General features: G+C 33.1%; 1 protein-coding gene across 1 annotated transcript; it reads left to right on the top strand.

Annotated features, from left to right (window-relative positions):
* Positions 1-8,898: 8,898 nt before the first annotated feature.
* Positions 8,899-21,694, top strand: LOC135837392 (cuticle protein 19-like). Its single transcript, XM_065352648.1, has 3 exons — positions 8,899-9,090; positions 13,527-13,709; positions 20,972-21,694. The coding sequence occupies exons 1-3, from the start codon at positions 9,073-9,075 to the stop codon at positions 21,227-21,229; spliced, it is 459 nt and encodes a 152-aa protein (XP_065208720.1). The 5' UTR covers positions 8,899-9,072; the 3' UTR covers positions 21,230-21,694.
* Positions 21,695-22,058: the final 364 nt, after the last annotated feature.

Raw genomic sequence — 22,058 nt, 5'->3', positions numbered from 1 at the left:
ATATTCGTTTACAGAATCAATTTATCTTAATTACGCGCTGATACAGAATTTTTCCCCTGAAAAACGCGTTTTTTGGCCCCCCTGGCTGAGGGGGGTGGGGTGGGGAGCGGGCTATGGGCCCAAAATTATTTTTTGGGGGTACTAAACATACCCTGTGAGTTTCATCGAAATCTGAGGTTAAGGGCATTTTGCCTATCTTATCGGGGGGTACCCTTTATAAATTTTCAAACCAATTTTCAGAACTTGCTTTTTATTCTAAATTAAGAATTAAATCTTATAAAATACCTATGTTAAGAATTTGCATTGCCTATTACACGAAAAAAATATGGGTAATTTTTACAAAAAAATTTAACTAAATACTCACAATTAAGTACCTACCAGATCCCATTCAATAATTTTTACTGTAATCGTATAGTAAAACTTATCATTTTAATAAATTTTGCTATAGGTACCAATAGTAAAAATCATTTTGTTTTAATAATTTTTACTAAATCATGATAATAAAAATTACATGTTTCAATTGTACAAAAATTAGTTTAATTTCTCATTTTGAAGTAATTTTTAAATTATAAGTAAAAAGTTAAAAATTATTCATGTCAAGTAATTCTTACTTTATACTTATGGTTATAGGTAGACAAAAAATTAATGAAATGAATTTTTAGTTAGCAAATGATATCATAATTCATAACTCAGTTTCAGCATTATTTTTGCCCCATTACCATGTACTACATAGTAACTCCAAAGCATTTACCTATCCAATTTCCCTACGAAAAATCCGTCACCTACCTACTTACCTCACGGGGATTCGAACCTGGGTCCCTAAATTTCCTATTCCTACCTACATGCCCTAACCACTCAGCCACGAATTCACTACGAGGGTTAGGGCATTAAAATAATATATTTGTTTGGTAAACGCCCCACCAAACCACGCCCACTTGGAATTTACAGCTAACAGACTGGGGGTGTAACAGGGTACAATGAAACACAGCTGGTGATGGAATAGACTGGGGGTATAGCAGGGTACAATGAGCGGCAGGTGTTCTACAAGTCCCCTTTTCCCTTTTTTAGGATTTAATGCATTAAAATAATGAACTAAAATTGCAATTACTCAGCAATTACCCATCCGAATTGAATGAAAATTAATCTATTCCCTCCGCCTTAATGATTCTCAAATGGTGTCCAATAGGTACAAAAAACGGTTGGATAGCTTAAGAGAACATTCAGTTCCAATAAAATTTCATTTCTCAAAGCGAAACCAATAGTGTGCTACGCACACTAAAAATTCACGACTTTTTCATGACTTTCATGACTTTTATGACCGTAAGATACCTTGTAATTTTTGGTCAAAAGACAAGACTTTTGAGTAATTTATATGATTTTTTCAAGACCTATATTTTTCACATTTTTTCTGCATGAAAATCCTCCCATCCCTCAAATAAAAATCTTGAAACTGTGAGAAAATTTTTTCAATTTGTAGACAAGTAGGTATTTTAGTTTTTCATTTTTTTTTTTTGAACAAATTTTTTATTTATTTTTTTTATTTTATGGGTATTTTAAAAAATTTCCAAGCACGTTTCGAGCAAAAGTCATGACTTTTCATAACTTTCATGACCACCTACAAAAATTCATGACTTTTTCATGATTTTCATGATCGTTAGACACCCTGAACTTTTTGGTAAAAAATAACATTTTGAATAATTTTTTGCAAAAAAGCGAGGCTTTTGAGTAATTTTTGGAATAAAAGCGAGATTTTTTTACAGTTTTGCCAGAAAACAATATTTTTTGGCAGTCTTTGTAGAAAAAGCGAGGGTTTCTATCATTTTTTAGGTAAATTTTCTTTAATTTGTTTCTTTTCATTTTCCTTTTTTTTCATTATTATTAAAACCGACAGCTTCTTGAAAATTTAATTTCGGCAAATGGAGTATAATCGGCAAGTGGGTCACTAACGAACACCAATCGTGAGCATTAATTATGCTAAAGATTCTGCATGGCGTTTTTTGGAAAACCGGAATTTCCAAAATATGATTGGAGGCTCCAGAATGGCTTCAAACCATCTCTAATCGACTCAGCATGTTCAAATTAGAGTGGAAAATGATTAATTTTAGTTTTCCAACTTCATCGAATAAAATTTTGCGGAAATTTCAACCTTCAAAAATCTACTGGAGGCTTCAGAACTGCTCAAAACGTTTCGAATCCGTTTTCAATCCATTTTGGAGGTCGAAAATAAGACACACACCAAAGTTCAGCTTTCTAGGTCAATTTGGTGAAATTTTGATTTTCCCAATTTTGGGCTTTTCATTTTCAAAAATTTGCCAAAATTCTAAAAATGCACTTCAACAGTTGAAATTGTTGCTGGTGAGTGGTGATCTATTTTTAATGATGTTTTTGAGCTTTGGTACACATGGAATGTTTCATCAATTTCTCAAAATTCCAAACAGCAGGATCAGTTGTGTGCAGCGATGGTGCTCTTCTTAGATTGGGGGGGGGGGGGAGACACCGCATATCCAGCAAAAAATTAAAATTCTTCTCGAATACCAATCTAATGTAGTAATGTATCAGCAAATTTTCTTCTCGACGTCATTGTAACCGTAAACTGCAACCCCCTTCACATACCTTACCCACCAATCCTGTTATAAAACCCCAATTATCAATCAATAACCTCCAGCTCAGCGACCCCCATCACTCCTTCACCCCTCTCAATACGACCAACGACTTCATGCTACGATAGTCATTCTCATTATTACTATCGAGTTCGAGACCCTGGACGAGCAAAATTTCCATCATCGTTCAATCTCAAACACACAAACAAATAAACTTATCTATGTACTTCTGCCCAAATGGCAAATCCCAATACACCACGATTTTGATCATGACCCCTCCCCGCACCGCTCCTTATCTTCGCACAGCCTTACGAAAATCACTGATTAGTGATTGGAGGGGGGGGGGGATGGCGGAGGCAGACTTTGATTAAACCCGCACCGTTCGTTCTAATGACTCTCGGTTGTCCACCGCAAAATACCAATCTACTAAACCGAAAGAATACGCTCGCGAATTGCGACATGGTGGATGAAAAATAATTAGGTATTCGCTTCATAGTAAGTATCTAAGAGCAGTACGTACGTACGTATACCTGTGGTGAATGAAAAACGAGCAACGATCGAGCTCATTACATTCCAAAGTATTGTAATAACAGTAATAATAATAAAATACTGAGGTAACCTTGCTTTCCTACCATCTTTCGGTTACATTTCTTTCGTATGCTTACCTACCTTATGTACGTATACCATACGTACTTTAATTATCCGTTTCATAAAAACAAACATTAACTGCGAACGACCGACCGAGCGCGGGCGCGTAATCGCGGACCATTATTGATACTCGAGCTATTAATTAAAGAGAAGCTTTTGCGTTGGAAGGTGCGGTACCTACACTTATACTTACCTTTACATATTTATATGTATACTGATTTTCATTTCTAGTAATTCCAACTTTATCAACTGTTAACTCTCTTGCTCCATTGTCGAGATATATAGAGTAGATTGTACTTAAACATAACTGCATATAGTGCATAGTGCATGCATATGTTACACTTACGTACCCCTATTCTTTCAACTAACGTGTAAAATATGCGCGTATTGTACTTGCTATATGTAGAAAGCTCGTACAGGCGTATACCTATACACTACCGCGATTTATTACTATTGTGCGCCCGGGTACCATGTAATAGATACTCGAGTCGGTGTTGATAAATGAATACGGATACGATAATCGAACCCTACATCGTATAGGTACTCGTACAATCAACTTGAGAATATTACGAGTAAAAAAAAAGGCTCCGATCAACGGTAGCCAGAGCTACCGAGCCACCGATATACGCATTGAGCGCATTCCCGAGCGAAATGTCGCACAGGCTGTTAACTCGATCACGAAATTAACCGCATTCCTCGGCATCAAATCGATAAAATATTATCATATTCGTATTCAGCGACCTCGAAAACCATATAATCGATATGTATGACGATTTTTTAACAATTTTTCAAATCGCCCCCCTTCCCTGGAGCTTTCACCCCTTCATTACTCATAACTATGGCACGAGAATTGGGCATGCGTATTAAGTAGGTACCAAATTTTTATCGTGAACTGTGATTAAAGACATTGATTAAATTATTATGTTTCACATAAATCTCTGATTGCATTCTTTTTTTGAGGGGGAGGGAGAGTTCCCATTCCCAACACGAGGTTATGAGACAAATTGAGAATTTACTGCGAAAAAATATGTTTTTTTTTCAAGAGCAGTCCAATTTTGGGGACCTGAAGCTCCTCTTAGTCTTCTCTTACTTCTGACTTGACCCAATTAAGGGTCTCTAACTTGGTGAACTGCCTCTAGTCAAAATCCTTGGAGTCTTCTCCAACTTTGAGGGATCCCATATTGAGAGATCAACACTGCTTAAAGGACCAAAGGAGGATTTTTCTTGAAAACCAGGTTATGCGAAAGAATTCCGGCGAAAAATTGAAAATTCCCAGTACCTGTTGTCATTTTTTGTCCATTTTTGTCCGATTGCAAAAACATGGGGGAGGGAGGGGGCACTGAGAAATGAGCTACGATTGTAAAATGTTGAAAAATGCATTTCAAGGTCGAATCATAGGACACTGATTTCAATTTCATCAACGTTTTGCTCCATTTACCAAAAATCACCCAAATGGGAGGAGGGGAGGAGGTGAGGAACAAAATTCAAAAGTTTCGAAAGGCACCGCAGATTCAAATTTAGGGTCCGATGACCTTCAAAAACGAATTCTGTGCCATTGAAAATCCATATTTTGATACCCAAATTGTACTTATTTTTGGAAAATTTCCCATTCTACTCCTCCTTTTTAAGAACCATTTTGGGTTTTGGGGTTAAAAGATCTTCAAAAATTAATTATTGAAAATCTATTGTATTATTTTTGTACTTTTTTGAAAAATTGTCAACTTTGTACCTCCCCTTTGGAGTATATTTTGGAAAGGGGGGGGGGGTAGGATCAAATCGTTCTCAAAAATGAATTCTGTGTCCATAAATTCGAGATTTCAATACCCATGTTGTACTTTTATTAAAAAATTTCAGTTTTGAACCTGCAAAAATCAGGTCTTCTGACGATGTTTGTCAATAATTGAGACTATTTGCCACTTTTTGACAATTTTAGCAAAAAAGTGAGAACTTTAGTCATTTCTAGCAACTAGCTGAAAGCGAGACTTGACAACTTTTGGAAAAAAAGTGAGACGTTCTTTGATTTTTTTTGTTGCAAAAAACCCACAATTTTTAGCAATTTTTGGCAAGAAACGAGAACTTTTTGCAATTTTGACAAAAAAAAAAGACTTTGAGTAATTTTTGGCGGAAAGCAAGACTTCGACCATTTTAGCAAAAATCACAGTTTCTTGGAAATTTTTAGCAATAAAGCGAGACTTTTCAAGGCATTTTTTTTTTGTAAAAAAGCAAACATGAGAATATTGGTCAATTTTTGGAAAAAAGTTGTACTTTTTTGCTCTTTTTATCGACAAAAAAATACTCATTCGCTACTTTTTAGTAGAAAACCGACACTTCTTTATATTTTTTGGCCGAAAAATAATGAGACGTTTTGGAATTTTTTTACTAAAAAAGTGACAATTTTTAGCATGAGAAACGACACTTTTTAGAAATTTTGATAAAAAGCGAGATCTTTGACAATTTTGGCAAAAATCAAAACTTTTTTGAAAATTTCCAGCAAAGAAGTCAAAATTTTCCACAATTTTTAGCAAAAAACGTGATTTTTCGACAATTTATGGTGAAAAAGCGAAACTATTTTGTAATTCAATAAAGCGTGAAAATTTTGGTCAATTTTCGACAAATTTTTGTATTTTTCATTGAAAAACAAAAGACTCTTTCGCTTTTAACAATTTTCGACAAAAAAGTTAACATTTTTGGCATTTTTTGGCAATAAAGCGAGATTTTTGAGTAACTTTTAGAAAAAAAAAATAGACTTTTTGGAATTTTTTGCAAAAGAAGAGACATTAATTTTAGCAATTTTTATACTTTTTGGCAATTTTGACAAAAAGGGATTTTTGCTGTTTATGGCAGAAAACAAAACTTTGATAATTTAAGCAAAAAACGCAGCTTTTAGAGATTTTTGGCGAAACTAATTGTAAGTATTAAATAATTTCAGCAAAAAGGGAGAAATTTGAAATAGGAATTTAGCAAAAAGGTGATTTTTCTCTCACTTTATATAAAAAAAGTAAGATTCTTGCGCAACGTTTTAGTAAAAAAGCGAGACTTTGGCAATTTCTGACGACGATGTGAAGTAAGACTTTTGAGTAACTTTTTCAAAAAAGTGATGATTTTAATTTTTTGCCAAAAAAGTGAGAATTTTTTTACAGTTTTTAGCAATGAAGCGAGACTTTTGAGTAACTTTAAAAAAAAGTGTGACTTTTTGGAATTTTTAGATACACTTTTTGGCAATTTTGACAAAAAAGAAAATTTTTTGCTGCTTTTGAAAGAAGACGTTATTATCTTCTTTGCAACAAACTAAATCTCGAAAAAATATCTGTACACCCCTCACCCTCAGGGACACAAAAACTATTTAAAAAATGTTCAATCCTAGCCTCTACCCCCCACCCTCATCCCCCCAACCTTATACTCGTAGTGCCTTCGACCTTTGACATGGTCAGTGATGTGCTGTTCATCAGCTATGCTCAAATTTTCATCTTTTTAATGCTCCCAATGCCCTTCATTCCTTTCATTTTGAAAAAAAAATTGAAAAATTAAGAAAATGAGGCGTGATATTTTGATTTTTACTAATTCAAGGTCACTGAATCCGAATATTACCCCCTCAGTACCCCCTCTCTCGAGACACTTTTTTCCTATAAGAAGACTTGGGTCGAACCAGCCATTTTAAAAATATGAATATTCATCTTTAATCATTTCTATTTTCGCCCAAATATTTTTCCAATTTCTTTCATTGCATTAGGCACACATTTGATAATTTTTTCATCCTCTCCTGTACCAATCAAATTTCAAAAAACCGACAATAAACGTCGAACGTAATAATAACCGTTATTTTTACTCTGAAAATACTAAAATAGGTGTTGAAAAATGTGCTCTTTTGTCATTTCATTCCCTGTCATTATCCATTACACCTCAAATTTATCTCGTACTTTCTCTTAACATTTCTTGGTTTTTGTTTTAGGATTCAACCCCCCTCCCCCCTCCCGCCTTCTCAAAAAATCGATTTTCCATTTTTTTTTTATTAAAAAAAAAAAAAAACCTGAGGAGAAAACATAAAATTTTAGGAAAGGTTGAAAAATGATAAGAGAGTCATTCGGGAAGTAAGTTTCAAAAACTATTTTTAAAAATCCAAAAAGTATACTTATGTACGTAAATTTTGAATCATTTCTGAAAAATTTTCTACTCAATAATCTCGAAAATTTCCGCCTTAAACTAATCATCTCTCAACAAAACATACTCCCATAAAGTCATCCATTACTATTAAACTACACACTTCAAACGACCATAAATCTTCCACCCACAACCGTGGCTACGTTTGTAGTTACGCTACCGGGACAATTATTATGCGGTTATTATGTAGTATTTATAATTAATCAGATTCCGAAACGGGGAATAACATACAGGTAATTTTCATTATATCGAAATTATCTATTTATCGATGAATCGGAACGATACATACAGATTAATTCGGCACACACAATGCACTTTTCAGCGATTAATTTTTTAATCGACCTACATTATACAATACTTAGTAGGTAAAGGTAAAGAATGCGCCAGTTATCGAATTATACATCTCTCTATAGCAAATTTTTAGCAATCGTAATCGTGCATATAAAGTACAGATTTTATTATCGAAAAACGATCTTCAAAGATGAGGTTTTTGGCCGGGAAACGGTTGCTTTATGATACGACCTAGATAATCGCGATAATCTACAAAGCGTGAATAAATAGGTACTTGGAATTCGAGGGAAAAAGTACACCTACAACGTAGGTACTCGTAGTATAGGATTTTAGTAGAGTATTATTTTCAATTAGGTTAAAATTTGAATAAAAATCTCATCGAGGTGGATGGATGGGTCGGATCAAATTCGCCGTCTAATTGACACCCGATTCCAAGAGGCTTAATTATTACGATCAAATGATCGACGTTTCTCACACGCTCGTCGAACCAATATCAATAGCATAAATATACGTAAGTATCCAATTCAACTGATACGTACTTATGTACATGTGAAAATACTCACAAAAAAAATATACGAGTATGTACCTTGACCTAATCTTGTACCTAATCGAAATCCCAACAATCAAAATACGTCTTTTATGCACCAAAAAGGGAAACTCGTACGAGCTTCTTGTCAAAAAAAAAATCGATCGATCGATCGTGATCATCAGCGGGATACCATCTCTGATCTCGCGAAACAAAAATCAAAATGAATATTTTTCTAAAAAGAAAAATGAATCGAATCAACCAACCCTTTCGTAGGTGTTCTGACATAATATACAATATCACGATAATACATAATATAACTACGTCAATTATCGAATAAGAAAAAAAAATTACGTTAACAGAGGTTAACATTGGCGAGCATGTGTATCAGACATGTTACGCTTTAGCGATTAAATAGATCGGGTCAGCGTAAAGCGGACGATTTGGGAAGCAGACATGAGGATTGTGGAACGTTGCAACGTATTAAACGTAAGGTGTTCATGACACTGGAAACGTTCTCTGGAACCAATCTGATGCAAGGGATAGCGTAAATCATTTAAGGCGGGAGGAGCTGTGTAATTCGCTTTGGGAGGTTTTCCGTACTATTGTCATTGCGCGTAGCTCGTACCTCTCCCCTCTAAATGATAATAATGCCCTATATATACAATACGTGCGCATACTCTTCGCATCAGTCCATCTCAGTGTATTTGTGATTATTCGTTTAATCGTGTAATTAAGTTCGTTTTTACTTTACACTTTTATTTTTTAAATTTATTCGATCGTTTTTACGTACTACTTACTTTTTCTTATTCTGTTTCGTTTTTATTTTAACGAAAAAATATTATTAAAATGGCCGCTTTATTCCAGGTATGTTGGTGATTTTTTTTTAGCATTTTTTTATATTTATTTTTTATGTTTTAAGTGTGAAGGATCGAGAGATTTTTTCAACGGTTCTTTTTGTACCCATGTTTGGTTTACAGTTTTAGGATCTAAAAATTAGTTACTGTAGAATTTTCCTGATGTTCAGTTTAGATGTGGGAGATTTCCATTTTCCAGAAATAATTTTATAATCATTTTATAATTTGATCAAAAATTGAAAAAAAAAATTCAATTTGTTCAAATTTTTCATAGCTGCATCAACTACCAATCAAGTAGAAAAAGGCTCAAAATGACGTATAAATATCCCAAAAAAAAATAAATTTCCCTTTTTCTTAATGATTTTCAGGGAAAAACAAAAAATCAAAATTTTAGACTTTGTAGGTGATGTTTTATCATAAGCAAGTTTCACGTCAGAAAATCAATTTCCATTTCATTTATAGCATTTTGTAGAACCTTGTGTGCAATTTTTTTGAAAAAATGTTCCCATTCTGTTTCATAAATAGATCAATTTCGAGCCCTCAAAGCTCAACGTGAATTATTTGAAATAAAATTTGCCAATTCTTCAAATTTTTTGACTAATTATGAACCATCAATCAACCTAATCTCGATCGATCGAATGATTAATTGATGAAAAAAATATTTTTTAGGCTGTAATTTAGATAGTTAGTGTTTTACAACTAATCATGATGCTTCGATTCAGCAATGCAACTGTCCATCGGCATGCATAAGTAAGGGTTCTTCATTAAAGATTCAAAACAAAAAAAAACATCAAATGCACCATTTTTTATTTTGAAAAATAAGTTGAGGGATTGATAACACAGTTTTTTTTTAGTGAAATTGCAATCAATCAAACTATATTATTTCAAATATGGAAAATTCGTGCTCTTCCCAAAATTAGCCCACAAAAATCCCCTAATTTGATTCCAATTTTCTTCAAATGAGAATTTGAATGTAAATGGTAAAGGATGAAAAACAATCGTGATCTTTGTGGACAGTTTGATAAAATGTTAAGCAATAAAATTATAGTAGAAAATAATCCAAAAGTAGCACAAATTGCAAAATTTGATCGAATTATAAGAAAACCAAATGAATGAACGCAGGTGAGGCAATTTTGACTGAAAAATTTCTCACTTGAAAGATTAAGATACCAATAAGTATCTCAGCACGAATTTAATCTCTTCAAAATTTGCACCTAGGTCTTCTAAAGTCAATTTTTATATCGGATGAAAATTTGGAACAAATTTTTTCAACTCGCATCATCTTTTTAAAATTTTAATATTTCATTTTTTTACTCCATTTTTTTCATTTTTTTTTTGTGAATTCTTGAAAAATGAAGGCTAGGTATTTTATTTTTCAAATAAAAAATAAAAAAATTCTCACTTTTAATTTTTTAGTTCGAAATTTTAATTTTGATTCATGAAATATTTGAACACTAATTTCATTTCAATAAAGAAAATTATTATATCAACAACATCAATATTAATTTTCGAATTAATACCTCGATTTTTTGCAATTTTGCAGTGCTGCCCTTTTTCATTCAATTTCCAAAACAATTGAGTCCAATTTGAGATAAATTTCCTCAAAATTTCCAGCCATTTTATTCGTGTTACATTTTTTGAAGTCGAAAACGAATAATAACCATGGGAATATGCAAATTAGATTCATTAATCACCTATTTCATAGTTCATTTGAATAAATAAGCACTCTATGTATCCAGTTGAAAAAAAAAATAATTGGATCATTTACCTGCAGAAATTATTGTTTGGTTAATTTCATTTAGGCTTACTTCATAATTTAAAGTGTGTTTCACAACTAAATTCCTCCTTCTCCGTTACTTCGATTACGTAACTCAAGTGTCACTTAAGTTAGATGAAGCAGTTTTTCAAAATGATACCATAGATTATCAAATATCGGTCAAGTGTTGAATTCGAGCTGAATTATTTGCATTATTGAAGGGGTTTCATTCCAATAGGTAATCCAAGAGCTATTTGAATAGATACAAGGAGTACAAAGACCACGAATTCGACTCTTAAAATTAACATAGGCTTATTCTATATTTTTCAGAAGACAGGAGCTTTCAATTTCTGAATTTTTTCAATAAATGAAATTTTTAAGAATTTTCACTCGGGCCTGATTATTTCAGCAGATGGTTCAATGTAATTCAGAAATCAGAATGACAGAAAGGAAAACGTATTCTTCTCAAATTTTTACCAAAAAAAATACTTTTAAAATACCTATTTGAGATTTTTAAAAAAAAAACTGAAAAATGTTCGTTATTAAAAATTTACAAAAAGTAACATTAAGTTTATATGCAAGCTTTTCAAATACGTTTGATGAGATTTGATTGAGTATCAGAACTTTTTTTGGGAGGAGGAGAAGATTTTTTAAAGTTTCATATTCGTGAACCGAAATCTGCACATTGCTCAGTTGAGTGAGACAAAATGAAAAAAAATGTACCCATTACAAATAAAAATGAGAGTTTTTTTTGCCATTTGAATCAATTTTTTCCTTGCTTTGCTCGAATAGTAATTTTACTTCCATTTTCACGAAATAATCGTCTAATATAATATGATGGATTTTTAAAAAATTATTTCAAATTTCGACTTTTTCATATCTACCTATAAAAAAAAAAACATTTTTGCACCCTTCTCCCTCCACTACTTTGGAAAGCTCCATAATAAGGCCACCAAACGAAATCGAGAAAAAATTCAAGTACTTATAAAATCACAGAATAGCAAAAAAAAAAATGAGAAAATTGTGGCCATAATTTTGATTTTTTCATTCAAAATGCAATTTTACTACATATTTTTCAAAATTAAATATTTTTTTCTATCATTTAATTCAATGAAAAAATCATTTTAGGCTCATTCATTATGTTCAAAAACAGGATAAATTTCAATTTCAATATATTTTGCTACTCAAATATCACTTATGAGAGACCTCAACTTTCGATTTCGAATTTATTTTTACTCATCTCCTAATTCTACAGCAGCTTTAATTCCATATTATAATCGAGTCATCAAAAAAAAATTTTTTCAATAAAAAAAATGGAAAGATGTAGGTAGCCATCGAACTTTTATCAAATACCTACTTTTCAAGGACTTGAAACACAAAAAACTTCAATTTTCTCATAAAAAACTTAAATTTTAGTGTGTTCCTTTTCGAAAATTTAAAAAAAAAACAAACTCAAAATTTATGAACTTTTAAAGCCATCTAAATCATACTTAATTGGGCTAATTTTTTCAAATTTTTTCAAGCCCCACGTCTCTCACAGTATTGGAGAAGAATTGAAACAAAAAATTACTAAATGGCAGAAAAAATTAAAACTGCAACAGTGAATTCAACTCTTTCAATTTAAAATTTATAATCTCCCCTATTTTTCAATCAATTTTTTTTAAAATTTCCAACAAAGCTTTTCTTTTATTTTCATAAATGCAATTTTCTTTTTTTTTTTTTTTGTAAATTCGTCGCCCAAACTTATCTTTATTTTTGAAAAATCTCCAATTTTAGAATTCAATCTATTCATCGTAAAAATAAATTATCACGTTTCTTTTTTCAAAAAGCAAAGTACATATTTCACTTTTTTTTCAAATTCAATACTTTTCCCTTTTTTTTATCTTCTAACAAAATTTTCGAAACTTCTCCCTCCCTTCAAGAATATCAAATTTATTGCAAAAAAATTTCCAATTGAAAAAAAATCTTTTCAAAAAATTTTTGTAAAGTAATTTCTTCAAAAATATTACATGTTTTCGATTTTTTTTTCATTACTTTTTCATCAAATTTTCACTGAATTCGCTCCCTAATCATTTGCTTCTATTATCATTTTTGAAATCACTACATATATTTTAATTACCTTCAACTTACTCCCTGTTAGACACCCCAAGAAAAACATAGCTGACCCCTCACCCTTTCTGCATTTTGTTCAGTCATGAGGTTAAGTGCCACATTTAAAATTTTCTTTTTCTAAAATTCACAAATCGTTTCTCATGGCCTCAACATTGCAAAAATTTCTTCACCAGATTCAACCATTTTCTTCTTCTTTTTTTTTTTTTACAAATAATTCCACAAAAATCCACATCCCAATCGAAAAAAAAAACACAATCTTCTTAAACAACCATTAAGTACATCTGAACGTCAGTCATAAATAACCATCCGCATCGGTACCATTTCGATAAATTCCCACGGGTAAAATACCTTAAACCGGATTAACACATCGCTCGCTAATATAGGTGTTAATAAAATTGCATAAGCAATCCGCCTGAAAAACGACGAAAAAATCTCTCGCATTGCTGTCAATTCAATTCATTCCCCGCACACCTTCACACCACCATCATCATCTGCAACACAACGAACTATACGACACGAATCCTACGTTTTATGTACCTATTTCCTTAGATGATTTTATTTTTTTCTCTCTTCTACAGAGTTTAACCATTGTCGCCAGTCTTTTGGCCATGTACGAATGCGGTTACTTGGGAAGCTACCAAGGATATCCTAGTCCAGTATTATCTTATGGTGGTTACGCATCGCCGAATTTAATCGCAGCTCCGATATACACACCATCTTACAGTCATGGATACGTAAAAGCTGCCCCGATCGACTACTACGTAAGTATTCGTATTTCGTCGTATATACTCGTATTACGAAATCTATACGATGATATTGTAGGTACTTTCTCGCGGGGTTTCGACTTTCGTTCGATAACTTAGCACAATATTCAACTTCCGAGAGATTCCTTTCTTTTGGGGTTACATTACCTAGTTTGAAATCTAATTCGAGATATGGTATACCCTACTCGCGAGTCGACCAAAGCACTTTCTTCCTGGTTTGTATTTCCACGCAGATCTATCGACAATATCGAATATCTTCATCTCATTGTACCTACAGTACATTCGTACTCTCTATACCTATACGTAGGCACACACATAAGCTATACATATGGCAATCTGAATCTTAATTAAGCACCTTATTGTTATCGCGTTCAACTTTCTTTGAGAAAAATTTTGTCACGCGATTGCGATTCGAATCAAAAAATCAGAACCCACTTCTCGTATGTAGTATAGGACATTCGTCAATTACCTCGATTCACTAGCATGTGAATCGTTTTCACGCTCGATTAGTAATTAGCTTTTGGTAAAAAGCCACCCGATAACCCTGAATTGAAAACCTTCTACGATCGACCTGAATTTTCATCCATCAATTGGTCAATTACGAAATTACACATACATCGGATTGAAATCAATGAAACCACAACCAAAGAGACGAATTCAGTGTTCAATATTCTGCATCGTGTAACAGTAGCGGTTTCTCAGATTACACACTCGAGCTTGGTCAGCAGCGCCGGAAATGTAGGTAATCACGACTGATAAGAGACCGACAATCGAAATCCTCCTTTATAGAAATTGTAATTATCGGTCATCCACGATTCCACACACACAGTACACACGACATACAGAGCCAGATCAAAGGAAGCCTTCTTTACCCCTCAGCATACAATATTCTTCTAGTTATAATAAAGAAACAGATGAGTGGTTTTTCTTCATTATACTACGTGAGCTGGTTAAATCATCATCATATGACATAGACAGCTTTGTACACCGGTATTTTGGTTCGGTTTCGCTCGTCGCTCGTCCCAGTCCCAGCCGAACACACAGTGGACAGGCAATGGCCGATGATAATGCAACAATTATATCACAATGTAATTCTTTCCATTACGTAATATTTAATTAAGTACTTGTTAAAAGGGAAGATCTCGTATAATATTAATTACCTCGTTTGCATAATCATCGTATGTACATTATTCCACATATGTAAAAAAAAAATTATTGGAGCAAAATATCGGTCACGAGGGTACACATATATAAAGAGTCGTTTGAAAGTACCTATATACGACATTTACCGCAAACAGTGCTACGAGAATCCATACGATGATTTCGTGTTAATTCGTGACAGATGAAATGTGAGCCGACGCAAGGTTTCAAGGCTGCCATAATACTATAATTCCACATACGTGCAAATTTTTTAATTTTCAGCCTCCTCGCATCTGGATACGAGTATCTGCAGTATCGGTAATCAGGTGAAATAACATGTACCGTGTACCTTATGCCATATGCATACACTCGGCATGTGCCAACAAATTAAAGGCACGAGTTCCACAGATTAAAATCTTGCCTATGGTATGTTTTACAACACACTACGAGTGAATACGCGATATACCTAGGTACTCTTGGAAATGAAGAAGAAAGAAAGAAAACATCGAGTCGTGTGATCCACTGCTGGCTGCTGCCTCTCTGCTACATAAGTCGTTTACCGAATCATCGCCATCGCCGCAGCATTCATGAGCTCACTGATATACAATCGTGCTTTGGTTGTTGTTGTTGTTGTTGTTGATCTAGGTACTTCTTAAAGTGTACTTTTAGTACTGTTGCGTGATTCCTTATTACGCGTGTTCGATTCATTGAAGATATTCCTCGTCTCGTACTCGTAGTGTGTTTTACAACACAACACACGGCTATGTTTGTACTGTACTCGTATAGAGCTGACTGAACCAACGCGACTCGTGTATTTAGAGATGATAGGAGGAGCAGTATAGAATTGAAATTTGTTGTCGTTGAACTTTGGCCCGAGCGCAAAGCGTGTACCGATGTCGAGGACGAGTTGTTAGCGCTCCGGCGTCGTCGGCTTGATCTGTAGAGTTGATATTTTGAATGGATTGGATGCTGAGGTAGACTATGGACTACCTAGTGCTTTGAAAGAGACTGTGTTAAGTATAATTTGTGTCTGTGCGTATTCGTAAATGGACTTTTGTTGAATGAGATGATGAAAATAGGTCGATGAAAGATCGTTGGTCAGACACGAAACTAAAGGTTCTGTTTGGAGTCGGAGGAGAGGCGGGGGGGGGGTGGACCGAAAACTTGTCAAATTGATATGAGAAAAAAATGCCAATTAGGAGTTTGATTTTTTTGATTTCAAAATTTTAAAATTTGAATGATGATTTTTTTGAAAATTTCAACTTCGAAAAAGAAAAGCAAACAGGCCATAACGAACTGAGGGGAAAAGCATTCGAAAATTCGTATTTAGATAGGTGAAAAACTAATGTTTTTTTATGTGAGGAGTTTGATTTTTTTGTTTTGAAAATTTTATAATTTCAATGACAGTTTTTTAGAAATCCCAATTTCGAAAAAGAAAAGCAAAACAGGTCCGAACGAATTGAGGACAAAAGCTTTGAAAAATTCGTATTTTTGATTTTTCGGTTACAAAATTTTAGAATTTGAACGATAGTTTTTTTTTAAAAAATTCAACTTTGAAAACGAAAAGTAAACAGGTCCGAATGAAGTGAGAGCAAAAGCGTTGGAAAATTTGAGTTTAGAAAAGTGAAAAAAACGTTTATTTTTTATGTGAGGAGTTTATTTTTCGATTTAAACATTTTTTGAGTGTCTGAATAATTTTGAAAAAGACACAGGCCGAAGTTTTCAAAAATATATAGGCTAATTCAAGAAGTAAACTATTGGGTATTTTTTTATGAGAAGTCAATTTCTCCACATTTAACATTTTTGAAAGTCACGTACCTAAAACAGACATTCCCCGTGTGCAGAAATCCAGAAAGAGAAAAACTACATTCGTATTTAGCTCGAACCAAGCGAGGACAAAAGCTTTCAAAAATGTATAATTCAAGTTCCAAAGAAGTCGACAAAATAGATTCTTTATCAAGTCCAAAAATTTATAATATTTGTCAACTTTGTCAAAAAATGTTCACCATTTTAAAATTTCACAAATTTGGCGGGGAGGTGCATGCCCTTCCCTCTGTTTCATCCCTGGAGAAGTATGGGAGAGAGGTTAGCAAAAAAGAGAGCTAAAATTTGAAATTTCCACAATTTTGATTTATTTTTTGACCCCTCTGCTCACATTCAACTTAGCAGCATATCGAGACATTTTCTTTATCTCTTTGAAAAACCATCAAAAACAGTTAACTAATCACAATCGTGGAATTTTCCCCTCTCTTCTACCCATATGGACGTCATCAAATCAAATGACTACAACTGAAAGCCATGTCAGGTCCATCAACCCTCAAAGTTCTCGATCTGGCTTAGCTTTTTCAATTCCAAATGGCCGACAAGCAAAAAAATTAACACCGATTGGTCGATGCTATTTCAAGGGAGAAATGAACAAGAAGACTCCGTTCGTTTCGAGACATTTGGTGATTTTCGACTTGATCAATTTGTAAACATATATCTTCAAAAATTACACCAAGATCAAAATTTACTGATTTCATTATTCAAAATTTAAATTCATAAAATTCGAAAGTTGAAGTTTATTACAGCAAGCTCAAGTTCAGGTACTGAAATTAGGCTCAAAATTAGATTATGTACTTTCAAATCCTCTAAAAAATATTGAAAAAGTTCGATTTTAATTTTTTTTACAAAATTCTTCATACTTACGTATAATTTTCAAAAATGACACTGAAATGGATTCTTTCAAAAAAAATTCCTCTATTAACATTAGGGGCAGTAATAATTGTACCCCCCCCCCCCCCCCACACACGCATCCCAAAAAAGTAGAGAAAAAATGAATACAAAATATTTGTCAAGACTTTTTCGAAATAAGCATCTTTTAAAAACTTGAACTTGGCATTTTCCCCAAACGTGGCCTGGTTCTCGTTTTACTATAGAAATTCTGATCAAGCTCCATAAAATTTTGAAGAAAAAAGATTGAAAATCTATACTGGTCCTAAAAATTTGCTGCCTACCAAATTTTAAACAGTGATATTCTCGATTTTCTGTGGAATTTTTACCGAGCAGGTTGAATTGCTATTGACTAAGACATTTCGTTTTATCTCCCTATGTATAGTTTCATTTTATGAACACTTTTCACCAAGCTTCGATCAATTTTGAAAAAAAAAATAAAAATTGAATTAAAGAATTAAGATTTTCATTGTGTTTTTCTTAGAGGGGGGGGGGGGTATTCTAAGTACGAATTTTTTTATCAAACTCCATAAAATTGTAAAGAAAACACTGAAAATCGATCCTCCCCAAAAATTTGATTTCACCGAATTTCAAAAAATGATCTCCAATTTTCTGCGGAATTTTCAATGATGAGATTAAACAAGCTACCTAGTTAGCTATAGCTATCGTATAAAAAATTTGAATTTTCTTTTTTTTTCAGTTTATTTTACCAAAATTTTGGCCAATTTCAATCAAATGAAAAAAAAAACTGAAATTTGAACACCTAAAATAATTTGCTTTCCTCAAATTTCAAAAAGCTATATTCTCGATTTTCTCTCGATCAAGGCTCTCGAAGCCTAGAATAGGCCCCGGAGCAGACGTAATTTTGGTCTCATTCCATTGTTTATATATATTTTTTTTAAATTGAAAATCAAAATTTTTCGATGAATTTCGTGTGATCAACTGTTCAACACCTCTACAATTGATAAATCATCATTATTCTCAAACTTTTCATTTTTCAAGCCCTTCAGGAGATCAAGGCCCGAGAAAAATTGCCCTTTTTGCCCTTCTCCAACTTGACTATCCTCCTATTGATCATTTCCTGACTTCATTTTTTTCGGAAACCAAACACATAAATTTTTGCAGAAATGAGTTCCACTTTTCAAAAAACATTCAGAAAATTCATGAAAAGAAAATCGAACACCTTAGTAGGTAAAAATACGTATCAATTTTGCTATTCAAGAGAATCTAATTTTCCTCCAAAATTTCCAAAAATTGACAAATACAAGAAATAAAAAAATGCAGGCATTTACATAATACAGATTAATTAAAATTGGGATCACCTCCATATTACAATACAATTTCTTCACCAATCCCCACTCCTTCTCTCCTAAAAAAACGCCAAAAATCGATGCCCTAAAGTACATCAAATTTTCGTCATTTTTCAATTATTCCTCACCTCTCCTCTCGTGAAAAATCGATCTCTCAAACCCTTGAAAACAAATTCTCAACAAAATTCATTCATCAATGATCCACATTGAATCAAAATCACCACCTTACACGTACGAAAAAATTCATTCAGTTTAATTAAACTCATTTACGAGTTCATTCGCGTCGATTTATCAACTTCACGCTCGATCAAACGGTTCATACGAGAGAACCCGTACCTCAATCCACGTATCATCTTACAAACCACATTCACGACCACCAGAATAAGTACATGGTAGCGAGCGAGAAAGAAAGACAGAAAATTACATAAACATATACACTGTACCGTAGTGAAAAAAAAAATCCTCAAAAGGTTAAAAACAAAGTTACAACGTGCATTCCAATGCGACTTGAAATCGTCATCATTATATTCTACATACGATGTAAAAAAAAGAAGAAAAAAAATCGCACACGTTGGAATAAAAATAACTCTAGAGAAAATGCTCATCTCGATCTCGTAGGAAATCATCACCATCTATATCCATACTTAGAAACAACTTTCATACTGATAATGACCGCCCCATACAACGTCAAGTTCACATTACGTAATAAAAACTAGAAGCAAAAAAATGCCACCTGGTTGAAAAAATTTCTACACCTGTTCTAGTGTACATAATACCTACGATACCTATCGCCACGAAGACCGAATAGAATATCGAACACTGAACGAAGAAAGAAAATTGTCGGTAATAAATTTTTATAGAAAAATATTGGCGCAATTTTTCGTCGTAGGACGTAATTTCCTGGCTAAAAGCATATAAAGTTACGCAATGTTGAAAAAAGCCAACGTTTCGAACAATTAGAGTCTAAAGAGAACCTACCGATTCGTATTCTTAAACAATAATTACAGTATTCGAAAAGCTGAGATAATGTTAATAATAGTGTAGGGCAACCCATTACGATTGTTTAAAGTAGTCGTAAATTGTATCAGTGTGAAAAATCTCATACCAACCGGTTGGTCGTTCTAAAAATCAACAATGAAGTTACGAAATTCACTTTTTGTGCATATTTAATTTCCCAGCATTAATCATGCGTAATACGCCGACAGTTAATCAGCCTGGGTAAAAGTTCAAGTGCGTTTTTTTCTCCGTTTTACATTCTTCTTCGTTCATTGTTGACGTGAAATATTGAAACTGGATTACAAAATAACGGATTCGATTTCGTTTGAAATTCACTCGGTTCGATGCTCGTTGATGGTCTGCCTGATATGAAAGAGATAGGCAATTCAAGGACATTGTGATGAATAAGTTGCCTAGCTTGGAAATTTTTTGAGCAGAACCTTAGCAGAAAGTGGGAGCACAGTTAGGCAACTTATTTGCCAATTGTCAAGTGGATTTTCTCGTTGAGGTTTTTTGGTTTGTTTGAATCTTTCATTCCTCAGGCCTCCAAGACCAAAATCATTGGAAATTTTTTCAATTCTTCTGATGAGTGAAATGCGTGGTTTTGACATTTCTGTTTGAATCTTTCATTCCTCAGGTCGAGGCCTCCAAGACCCAAATCATCAGAAAATGTTTCAATCCTCTAGATGAGTAGGTAGAAAATATAGAATACGTGATTTCAATACTTCGCATCTAATCTGAATCATGCTATACCATTTCACAAAAAAAGGTTTCAAATTCAAGCAATTTTTATACTTACCTCATTTGACTAGCGGGTTATTGAACTTTGTTTTAAATCAATCATTTTATGACTCCAATGATAAGTTTTTCAAGTACCAATCCAAGATACCAATCATTATACCCACAAACAACTTCAAATAGGCATGACTTATCCTCCCTAGCACAGAATTTTTATATCTTGTACCTATTCTTCTTAATCATTAATCAATAAACTTACCATTATCAGGAAAAACTCGAGTTTAATTTCAGCGTAATCTAATTCAAATCCACATCCACATCTGAAACATAAAAATTAACCAAAAATTATTATCTATATTACAGGCCCCACCAAAATACTCTTTCAACTACGGAGTAAAAGACTACCACACTGGTGATGTAAAAGACCAATGGGAACAACGTGAAGGAGATGTAGTCAAAGGCGAATACAGCTTAGTCGAACCCGATGGTACCACCAGAAAAGTAACTTACACCGCTGATGACCACAATGGTTTCAACGCAGTCGTACACAAAAGTGGACACGCCATCCACCCTGAAACCGCCCCTGTCTACCAACACGGATACTCTTCTTACTACAGATAATTCCATTGCAATAGATCATATGCCAACTTTCATCCTAACTCATGCTGTACAATGGTTACCAAATTATACCTAACACATTTTCCGACTGAAATAATGGCCATGTGCGAATATGCGAACGGTACTAATTAGGAATAAGGAAATACATTTTTGATTTGTACTCACAAAATGATCTCTGGATTTTATTATTGTAAATTGGTCATGAAGTTTGTTTCAAAATCATATTCTGTTACATTATACATAAATCTACAGTTACATCCACATAGTTTTCATCAATTTGATTTTATTGTTTTGGAAAAAAATAAATGAATGAATGTATTTTCAAATGTCTTGCGCTATGCTCATTATATAACTTTGTAATTTTGTATTTTTTTTTCTTCTTTTCTTTATGTAAGAATCCATTAATTTTGTATTTTACTTTTTTTATATATTTTTATAAATACAAAATAAAGCAAGTTTTTAAAATGACTTCTTTGAATAACTTATATCATTTTTTGAATAGAACTGGGTAATTATTAATTAATCATTATCTCATCAGAAGAAAGATGTTTTTCACATTTTTATGGAATTTTGAGTTCATTGCTCATGAACTGTCTTGGTGATTTATTACACCTGTATTGAAATCACAAAAGTGAATACCACAATTTCAATTCAACACAACATTACGGGAGTCTTTTAAAGAAGCATCTGTTTCCATTCAACTTGAACTTTAAATGTTTGTTCACATAACATCCATATCAGGTTGAATTATTTGATTTAAAAATAAGTACAAACAGCATGAGAACTACCTAGGTAATCAAAAAATACATAACATCTCAATAATAATTGAAAA

Source organism: Planococcus citri, chromosome 2 (genome assembly GCF_950023065.1).
Source record: "Planococcus citri chromosome 2, ihPlaCitr1.1, whole genome shotgun sequence".
Lineage (NCBI taxonomy): Eukaryota > Metazoa > Arthropoda > Insecta > Hemiptera > Pseudococcidae > Planococcus > Planococcus citri.
The sequence above is the reverse complement of the archived record's forward strand: the minus strand, read 5'-3'. Positions and strand labels throughout refer to the sequence as shown.

Bases quoted from the DNA above. Each gene is read 5' to 3' on its own strand.
- LOC135837392 (XM_065352648.1), top strand. The intron at 13,710-20,971 runs GTAAGTATTCGT...TCTATATTACAG, and splicing joins CTGCCCCGATCGACTACTAC to GCCCCACCAAAATACTCTTT.